Here is an 11245-nt window from a genome sequence, read left to right as displayed (position 1 = left end):
TGTCTGAATGCAACATAATCATTCTGTATAAAACCTTAGGCATATTGCAACCACCTGAAAATATCCATTTAGAATTCTGCTTGCAACCCTTGAGAATATTTGCTCTGAATGGATGCCATCTCTCTCTCTCTCCCTCACACACACACACAAATCTCTCTAATTGATCTATCTAGTTATATTTATCTATATCTATTGCTTTTAACTGCAAGGCATTTTCCACATAGCTGAATTCTTTTTATTCATAAAATCAACTTCTCAACAGTGAAGAATTTTAGGGATGCCAGATACTACCAGGTTGAAGAGTTTATTCAGAGAATAATTTACAGCAGGAAAGTAAGTATACAATGGAATAAATGCAGATGGCAGTGTCAGCATCTGGGGGAATTTTGAACCAACTCCTTTATATCCCATTAACTGATTTTTAAATTTTATTTTAGTAATTTTGTGGAAAACAAGAAGGGGGGGAAGCTGGTTTTGAGATGAACATGTGCATTAGAATAATCCCAGGTTAGGAATAATTTAAGAAGATAATCAGACCCAGAAGGTGACTCTGAGAATGTTTCCGATTCCAGCAAACATCATCACGGTCCACACCTTGGATATTCTCAGGGTTGAACCGATTCTGAAGTCTTTACGACCCTCTTGATTGTAGTCAGCTACTGTAGAGTTTGGGAATCACAATCTATGCGCTCCTTCTTTGAATAGTGCTACACGCACTTAAACACGAGTGCAGGTAAGCCCGCTCTCTCTATAAAGAAATCTGGGGGAAACCCCCCCCCCGAAATTTAGTCGAGCTATAAACGGACCACCTCATTTCTCTGGAAAAAGAAAAAGAAGGGAGGTTCTTGCAATTGATACTGCAATGCAACATAGTTGTGTGGGTATACGTTTAGCTTTTAAATAAATGAAATCCTCTCTGCCACTTTCAATGACTCCGATCAGGCTGAAGATATCAGCCCCTTATGCTGGCGGAAGGTGTGGTTTTATTTCCTTATTTATATGGAAAAAGTGAAAGCCGAGCGGGAAATGCAGATCCCCAATTCGATGCAGACCACCGCTCAAGTTGCAGCCAAGATCTCGTACTTCAAACTTCAACCTTCCGTTCCGAAGCTCCTTCTGCGTTACATTGGGACTAAAAGCAAATGCAAGTGCAACGGGAGCGATAGAAAGTATGGGCGCGTTCATTTTTACCTCCCTGCAACTTTGCATTGTCGCCTCCCGGAGGAAGAGACGGAAGCACCCTTGGCGCCCAGGTGCAATCCAAGCCTTCCCTGTTTCCTATGGGCAATTCTCTCTCTCTTGGGCAACATTAAACATGGCGTCCAAAATCACCCCGGAAGTGGGGCACTGTGGGTGGATCTACACGCCAGAAGTTAATACACGCCAGAAGTCCGTGGCTCCGCTCGCGTTGCTTTCATCCCCAGCGGGGAAACACTTGAGCTGCGCCGAGCGCGCGCGGACCTTTTCGCTCGCGCTCCGCTTCCCCGGCCAGACGCTTGCTGATAGCGCCCGACGGCGCGCGCCCCTGAACCGCGAACGAAGCGCGCGCCCTTCTCTTTTAGCCGCCCGCTTCTTTCGGCGCTCAGGCCTTAATTGGGGGGGGGGGGAAGGAGACACCAACATGGCGCTCGTGCCCGGGCAGGTGCTGCGGGTCGCCATCCTCCTTTCCTATTTTTCCATCCTCTGCAATTACAAGGCCATTGACATGCCAGCGCACCAGACCTATGGAGGCAGCTGGAAATTTCTGACCTTCATTAACCTGGTAAGTCACCTTGCACCCCGCCACCGCCTCCTCTTCCTCGGGATGTGAAGGATGCGATCCCGTATCCCGGGCAAGGAGAGTGGCTGCGTTCCCTGGCTAAAATCTTGCCCCCGGGGATTTGGCCTTTTTTGCGCGGAAGGACTGGTGACGGGCAGCGCTTTCAAGGGGACGCCAGAAGGGGAGGTGCTGTGAAGGAAGACGCTGTTCATTCGCACCGTCGTATTTTTTAAAGAAAGAAGAAAAAGGCACCGCGGTCGCAACGCTGTCGTTTGGAGATGTCTTGTTTATTGACTACGCACATGAACAGTGCTAGGGAAGAAAGTGAAATATATTAGGATTATTATTGGCTCCCCCGCATTTAGAAATAGCGATATAAGGCACTTCTCCAAAAACATGAAAGCTGCAACTCTGTAAGGAGAAAGAGACTGCTAGGTAGCTGCTGAGAGGATAGCAACCCCAATGAATGACATTATTGTACATTAGGAAAAGGAGAAACCAGAAAGTTCAGTTGTCTCTTGAAAAAAGCACCTTTGGGATATTGTGCATTATATTATTTCACAAGCAAAGTGCTTTCCAAGAAGCAGTTCATCAATTTAAACAGGTTGGCTAGTTTCTTTTCTTTAGATTGCCGCATATTTCATGAACATCCGAGTTAAAATGTCACTTACATTCTAATTATTTATTTATGTTTGTTTATTATTTTATTATATTATTATTAATGGAAAGTCCAGTTTACCAGTTCTTTAGCTGGTGTTGGCCTTCCTGTGCATCAGTTCTTCCCAAGGGCCTAGGATATTATAATGGCATAATATATGTGTGAATCCAAGCAGGGTGGCCTTTTGCAATTGACAATTGGAAACTTCTTTCATTTGCAAGTTTTCTAAGTGCTGGCCAATATTTTTTTTGTTACGGCACTCAGTGTACCGATTCATTACTAACCGAAGCTTTCTCCTAGTAGGAACACATAAAAATATTATTCCAGAATTTCCAGCCACATTAAAATATTTGAACTATTATTTATCCTGCCATAGTTAGCTCTGCCCATTCTGGAGGAACTACCTGAAATTTTAAAGAACCTTGGCTAATTTTGTAGTCTAAAGGCTGAAGTTGAGTTCACCACAACTGCCTATAGCTGTCACTGCATATTTACGCTGCAAAGGAGTTGTTGGATAACTGTTGCAGATAGCTGCAGATAGACTGACGCAAACATCTCCCAAATCCCAACTGCACGTTGTGTAAAGGTGCACATCCTGTGTGCTGATTGGTTGATCTGATTTCCTGTTTTGTGCTTTGCTGTTTGGGTGCCCCCTAGTCAGAACATTAAATTTTCAGAAATAGAAATGGAACACCTAAATAACCATCCCCAAAGAACAAATGCATACTTTCCCTTTTGTGTAGTGCTGGAGAATTCTGCTAGAGAGTTAAAATTGGCAGAGTAAGAAGGTTTTGTTCATTTTTTTGAATCTGTAATGAGAGCAAGATATCATCTTCTAGTTTAGAAGGTCCCACTAAAATAGAGTGTCTTTCCCCTAAAGATATGAGAATCAGAAGTCATAATAGTGATTCATGACTCTTCTTGATAGATATAAAAGTGACAAGTATATCTCCAATGTTTTAGTCTGCCTCCTCAAATCATCAGTGTCCGATCTTGGGTACAGTAGGACTGAATATGGGTATAAATAAAAAACAAAGAATTTGCTTCCTTGACTCAAACTTCAATATTAAAATTAAGTTCAATCTTTTGCATCACAGAGACTCAAGGTTTGGGTAGTTGATCTGCAGTGATATTTAAAAGTTTGCATTTTCAATCTTTATGCAAAAATATTACCTAAATTTGTTTTAATCAGTTTTTTATGGTTTTTCTTTCAGTTTTTTTATTTGTAACTATTTATTGTTTTCTATTTTTAAGTGTGAGTTGCCCAGAGTCATATATGTGAGTTGGCCAGCTTATATAAATAGAATGGATAAATAAACAAATAAATCCCTTTATCAGCATTATGCCTATCTTTTCAAGAATGAAAAAAACTTTCCAGTGACCAGGATGGCCTTGTATTGATGTCATGTCTTCTATTCAATTATTTGACATTATACGTAATAGAGTCTCTTGCTGAGAAAGTGATCCATGTTAAATTGTGTTAAATTGTTTAGAAAAAAAGGGGGGAAATAACTATATTTCATAAAGATAAATTTTTGCTTTCTCAATTGGTGACAGCACATATTTGACCTTGTCTGGGCTTGGAGGCTAAGTAGTATCGACTAGCTGATACTTCAGTGACCTACAGATAGTATCAGAGCTGTGGATAGAGTGGAAAGTCAAAAATACATTCCAGTAGAAAGTTATGGCAAATCACTTCCAAATCATTATCAAGAAAATTGCATGAATCTTTCAATGAAGTCATAGGGAGTCAAGCTCAGATCACAGGAGACTTTATTGTACCTTATTTTTTAATATTCTAACAATACATTGGAAGCCTTCATAAATGCTTAGGGCAGAAAAAAAACTTGATGAAGATAGTATCAGACTGGGCTTTTCCTGTAGAGTTTAATGTCCAATAAATTGTATTCCTTGGTAGAAAAATGTTTCCCAACAGGATAGACCAATTTTACATTCTTTCTCAAAAAAGTGTAAATTGTAGTGTACAAATCTGCAACATGAGAAATGTTCTGATTTGATAGCACTCTTCCTTTCATCCAAACCAAATTACACAATTTTATTTTTAGCACATCTTTCTTCACACCTCCAGAGTTTTGATAATTTATAAAATATCCACTAGCATTTTACTAAACACAATATTTAAGTCTGTCTAAGATACGAAAGAAGGCAAGTGAGGGATTACAATAAAATGCATAAAATTATGCAAGTTGTAGATAAGTGAACAGAGAAATGTTCTGTATTTTGTATAGAATTGTCTATTAAAGCTACTTGTGCAGCAATTTACCACCAATAAAAGGAAATAATTAGAGTTGTTGGTAAAAGAAGTACAGACACAAAGGAAAAGGCTATCCGGTATCAAAACTACCATATTTACTTTCTACTTGCTAGGAGCAATATTGGGAGAGTGCTATTACACTTATCTTACTCATCCCCAAATGCATCCTCTTGGTCACAATATACAATAACATAAATTAAAAAATAGACTGTACTTACTAGAAAGACAAAAAACATTAAAAATAAAAATGAAATTGAATGGAAATGAGTTTGGATAGGTTTGGTTTATTTTGGATGATTTCAGAGGCTCATAGAATATATCCGAAAATAACATAAATTGTTCCTTTTCTTCTTAAATATTTCATTACAAAGATATTCTGATACGATACATTTATGCTTTGATACAGAAATGAACAAGCATTAGGTTAAGAACATCAATTTTGTCTCTTTGGGAATAGGGACACTAAATCTACAGACATCAACCAAATTTGTAGAGTGCCACAGATCCTGCTGTCTACATTTTGATGTTGCACATAGGGCTTGTATCATTATGCATCATAATATAGTATTCAGTTATTTGGCTTTATGCTGATTCACAAAGCAACACACTTTAAAATATTTGACTGTGGTATTTTGATTTCATCTGCAGAAGAGATTTACTAATTTTAACAGTTCTTTTGAGACCACTTTTGAAAAGGAATTAGTTATTTTTGGACAATTGCCTTGTTCAACGTGGCAGTGGCATATTAAATGTCTACAAATCTTTAGTAATCCTGGAAGTGCCTTAATTATCAATGTTACCTCTACCAAATTACCATTCATAGCTGCTTCTTAAAATAAATAAGATTGCTTGAATGTATATATTTGAAGTTCTTGGAAATTAGCGTACTTGGAATTTTTCTAGGTTCAATTTTAAAAAAAAATTCCAGAAGGTAAAATTTAGTTCGTATTGAGTTCTCAAATAATGTGTTCAGGCATTCTAATATATACTTGTATTCTAAATGGAGGGTTTTATATTCCTAATTGTATTTATTGTATTGTATTTATAATTAAGACAAATAATATCTAGTATGATAAACTCATGTTTAGTTTATTCATTTTATTTTTCACCAGTTTTCTTAATATTTTCTTAGCAACATTTTTTAGAAGTGATTTGCACTGACTTTTTACTAAGGCTGAGACAGAAAGTGATTGTCAAAGATTACCCAGTTGATTTCATATCAAAGGCAGGACTAACACTTTCAGTCTTCCAGTTTCTAGCCTAGGGTCTGCAGTCACTACTCCAATCTGGTTCTTGTTTTGCTGTTACTGTCTTTAAATATTAATAAAGTTAATTCAAAACATCAAAACCATTCTGATATGGCCAATAAATATAGGTCGAAATCATTCTTGGCTCTTTGTGATTATCTGGAAAAGCCTTTGCAGTTTTCTTAGCACAATTGTTGAAATCATTTGCCATTGCCTTCTTTCTAGAGGTGAAAGAAAATGAATGGCCCAACTAGTTCTATATTATCACTCTTATTAATTTTCTTATGGTCAATTATAATACTTAATTTAACATATATGTATGTAGATATTTAAGATGATGATAATTTACAAAGTAGTACTAATAATATTGCTACCACTTAGTTCCCTTTCCAGTTTATTTATCTTTCTTTTCTCTGAGATAATTCTTCCTCTGTCTTTTTGGTTTCTTAAGACCTCCATATTTTCTGACCTATTGCACTCAAAAACAGGGAGAGGATTGTTGTGGGGATAATAGGAGGAGGAAGGTGCATTGGACCTGTTCGCTACCTTTAGTTATTTTTAAAAATAATAAAGGCAGGATATAAACAGACAAACAAACAAAGCTGAAATCTGTTAAGGAAGACAAGTACAGTATTATCTACTGTGGAAAAATGCTTGCATTTTTACAAAGCTGGATTGAGAGTCATTTGGGATCATGTTTCATGTCATTCTGCATCAAACTTGCCTCTGCATGTAGATTTTGTTTTGTTTCTAAATCTATAAAAAAGACCAAATGATTTTTTTCCTAGGATTTCCTCATGGAAATTTCACTTTAGTTTGTTTTTAAATTGAATCATTGTAATAGTATTGTATCCTTTTCCTATTCAGTTCCATGCATTCTGATATTATAGAACTGGGGTCATAGATGAATTTTGTCAGAAGAGTCCAAATTATTGGACTGTATTTTGCATTTTTTTTTCAGTTTGGCTAATTAAATATATACATAAAAAATTTATTCCAGCAATGTATGAAAAGACAACCAAGAATCATTTGAATATGACGAGATAAGGAAAAAAATAATAAATAATAATATATTTATTCAAACAGTTACAGATCTACCGTAACATTCTGATGTCACAGGGGTAGCCTAATAGATCAAGCACTTTGCTTTGGACCATGTGGTATATTCTGTATATTTTAGAATTTTCACATAAATAATTCTGCGTAACTTCTTTTCCAAAAACTCTACACTACTAACCAGAGCATTCAAAACATTTGCCAGATCCATTCTTGAATACAGCTCATCTGTCTGGAACCCATACCACATCTCTGACATTAATACAATTGAACGAGTCCTAAATGTTTTACAAGAAGAGTTCTCCGCTCCTCTGTAAACAACAAAATACCATATTCCACCAGACTTGAAATCCTGGGATTAAAGAATTTAGAACTCCGCCGACTCCGACAAGACCTGTGTTTAACACACAGAATCATCTATTGCAATGTCTTTCCTGTTAAAGACTTCTTCAGCTTCAATAGCAATAATACAAGAGCAAACAACAGATTCAAACTTAATGTCAACCGCTTCAATCTTGATTGAAAATATGACTTCAGTAACAGAGTTGTTAATGCTTGGAATATACTACCTGACTCAGTGGTCTCCTCTCCAACTCCTAAAAGCTTTAACCAAAAACTGTCTACCATTGACCTCACCCCATTCCTAAGAGGACTATAAGGGGCGTGCATAAGTGCACAAAAGTGCCTACCGTTCCTGTCCTATTGTTTCCTTTCAATATATGTTCCTGTATATAATGTGACAAATAAATAAATAAATAAATAAATAAATAATTTGTCTGGTACTTATCAGAGAAAGACTTCTCTAAACCATTCTCTTGTGGCTGAGTGAACTATTTATTTTAAAACATGATAGAGTTTTCATGATATTGTAAACTTAATCTAGAAGTACAACTTAGTATAAATATCTGTGATAAATGTTTCTTTCTTTGCTCAGCAATTAAGCCAAAGTTTACCTAGCTTGTCGATGGCCTTTTCTAGTATTAATTGATGTTTGGCAGATGGCCTAGGATATATCACTAATCACAACTCTAATATTGTGTGCAATATAAAATATATTTAATTCAAAATAATTGTATATGCTGAATAGGTGTCAAGCAAAATTAAACTTTAGAAAAGATAATATGAAATGTGATCTAGTAAAAATACATTCTACATAAACACATATTTGCTAAATGGATAAAAATGCCCTGTCTTATAAACAGGACATGGAAAGTAATAAGGGCAGATTTTATTCATGCAGTTCAGAAGAAGCAGAAGAAACAGCATATAATTTAGAGCTTTTTAAAATAAAAGGTGATGGTTACTTAAGTAGATGTCAGGGCGATTTTTATGTTTTTTTCATATATGGCAAAAGTGCAAAGATGTTGTTGACAGGGGGGACCAGAAATGAAATGTTGGTGCATTAAGGGAGAAAAACATCCACAGAGACAGACAGTATAGTATGTTTTTCAGAATGATGCCAGACTGCCCCTTGTTCTCAGAATTGGCATTAATACCATAATTGAAGAGGAGAGTTCAGGATAAATGCACATATCCTGGATACTGAATACTGAATACTTCAGCTTCAATCAAAACAATACAAGAGCACACAATAGATACAAACTCATGGTAAACTGATCCAAATTAGACTTCAGAAAATATGACTTCAGTAAGAGTTGTCAACGCCTGGAACGCACTACCTGACTGTGGTTTCTTCCCCAAATCCCCAAAGTTTAACCTTAGACTGTCTACTGTAGACCTCACCCCATTCCTAACAGGGGATAAGGGTAAGGGGTGTGCATAAGTGCACCAGCGTACCTACCATCCCTGTCCTAATGTTCCCTTTTATTCATATCCTTTTCATGTATTTATAATTATGTTTACACTTGTATCTGTCATAAAATACATGCTTGACAAATAAATACAAATACAAAAAAATATCCTGTCTACTCTTCCATGCTTGCTAAGCAGCCCTTTCATCACTGAATAAAGAAATGCACTCACACTTAGTAGAGCAGAAAATAAGAATAATACATTTTCATTGCATATTAGAAATACCATGTTTCCCCAAAAATAAAACCCTGTCTTATATTTTTCTGAACTCTGAAATAAGCGCTTGGCCTTATTTTCAGGGAGGTCTTATTATTTTGGGGCACATGGAGCAAGACGGGGCTCCTCTTGCCATCTTACCTGATTTCCAGCTCTGTCTCCCTAACCTAACCAGAGGAAATGGTGGGGACCGGCTGCACATGCGTTTAAATATTTTTGGGTAGGGCTTATTTTCAGGGGGGGGCTTATTTTAGCACATGCACTCAAAATCCCAATTGGGGTTATTATCAGGGGATGTTTTCTTTTCAGGGAAACGGTAGTGTTTGACTTATTAAGCCAGAGTTACTCTGGATAGTAAAGATTACATTCCTCCTATTTTTTCTATGAAGCAAGGTTTCAGAGTAAGCCTGAACAATATCCAGCCTGATCATTTTAAAAAACTCAATAAATCTACTGCTGCCAAATGTCACCACCACCAGGAGGGATCTACAGCTAAAAATGATATTATCGAGACTGAGATATTTATGTTTCAATATGTTTATATTTCTAATGCAGGTTGTTCAAGCAGTCTTTTTTGGGATCTGTGTACTGACTGACCTTTCCAGCCTTCTGACTAAAGGAAATGACAGCCAAGAACAAGAAAGGCAACTAAGAAAACTCATCTCCCTCCGTGATTGGATGATGGCTGTCTTAGCTTTTCCCATTGGGGTTGTAAGTACCATGGAAAGAAAGGAATTTCCTTCCAATTTAGAGTATACACCCTTGGTTTTTAATCTGTTTTTAAAATGTCAGTTATTTAAAGGAAAGCTCATAGTCACCAGTTATAGACTAGTCACAATTTTATAGACTAAAATGTGCCATTTATTTACTGCCTTCTCTGTGGGGGCTTCTCTGTGGGGGCTCCCACCCTCTGGAACGAACTACCCCCCGGACTTCGTCAGCTTTCGGACCTTCGGACCTTCCGCCGCGGGCTTAAAACATACCTATTTAATTGTGCAGGACTGAGCTAGATTTTAAACTTATGGGTTTTAATTGGGTTTTGTTTTTATATTTTAATAACGGGCTTATAGAATAAGTTTTTTAATTGTTTTTATATTGTATTTATGTGTTTATATGTTTTTTAAGTGCCTGTAAACCGCCCTGAGTCCTTCGGGAGATAGGGCGGTATATAAATATGATTAATAAATAAAATAAATAAATAAATACTGCATTTATAAGTAATTCTATTTATTCATTCAATGTAATTATAGTAACAAAAATGTTTAGTACATACTGTAGGCTCAGTGGGCAATATAGGACTGCTATACAGAAAAAGAAACTGTATTTCCCAGCTTTAAATGTATAATTTATCTTTATATGCCTCCAAATTCACATGTAGGGACAGTTGTAATATAAAAATAATGCTTAAAACAATTAAAAGCACTGATATCAATTTAAAGTGCATTTGTAAGAAAAACAAAACAGCAAAATAGCATAGAGTACTTAAAACTTTGTGAATTGTTTTTAATTTTCAAAATTGCAGCATCATGACCTAAAACATGATCTGTTCTTTACACAACTCCTAAAACTAAAGAGGATGTAATTAAACAAATGAGTCAAAACCATTAGACTTGTTCATTTATTCTTTGAGGGAAATGATCCAAAGTTACATATTTATGTGTGGCAAAAGTATGTGAACTTTTGCTTTCAGTTACTAGTGTGCTGCCCTGCAGCTAAACATTTCCAATTACTATTAATCAGTCCTGAGCATTGGCTTGGAGGAATTCTAGTCCATTCCTCCTTATATATAGCAGCTTTAACTCCAGGATATTGGTGAGCTTCCTCACATGAACTGCCTTCTTCAGGTCAGTTCTAGGATTAAAGTCAGGATTTCGACTTGGCCTTTCCAAAATATTTATTTCTTCTACTTCAATCATTCTTTGGTCATACAACTTATCTATTTAAGGTCATTGTCTTGCTGCATGACCCACTTTCAGCTTCAGTTCACAGCAGATACCCTGACATTTTCCTGTAGAATTTTCTGTACAAATCAAAGTTCATGTTTCCCATCCCAATCCATTGATATCTCGTAGTCAGTGATGGCAAGTTTCCCTAGTCCTCAAGAGGCAGAAAAGCAGATCTAAACCATGATGTTTCACACAAAATCATGTTTCACAGATAGGATAAGGTTCTTATAGTGGAATAGTGTTTGCCTTTTGTCAAACATAATACTTTTCATTCAA

General features: G+C 36.5%; 1 protein-coding gene across 3 annotated transcripts in view; it reads left to right on the top strand.

The window, feature by feature from the left end:
• The first annotated feature begins 274 nt into the window (after window positions 1–274).
• Window positions 275–11245, top strand: part of AIG1 (androgen induced 1) — a 79966-nt gene continuing 68995 nt past the window's right edge. Inside the window, exons 1-2 of one of the 3 annotated variants that reach the window (XM_058170440.1) lie at window positions 275–1762; window positions 9579–9734. In XM_058170440.1, coding sequence (XP_058026423.1) covers window positions 1172–1762; window positions 9579–9734 — 747 coding nt within the window. In that variant the 5' untranslated portion in view covers window positions 275–1171. The remainder of the gene's footprint in view (window positions 1763–9578; window positions 9735–11245) is intronic. The other 2 variants (XM_058170431.1, XM_058170421.1) reach the window with 2 other exon arrangements.

This window comes from Ahaetulla prasina, chromosome 1 (assembly GCF_028640845.1).
Source record: "Ahaetulla prasina isolate Xishuangbanna chromosome 1, ASM2864084v1, whole genome shotgun sequence".
NCBI classification, from domain to species: domain Eukaryota; kingdom Metazoa; phylum Chordata; class Lepidosauria; order Squamata; family Colubridae; genus Ahaetulla; species Ahaetulla prasina.
This window is presented reverse-complemented; position numbering and strand designations above follow the sequence as displayed.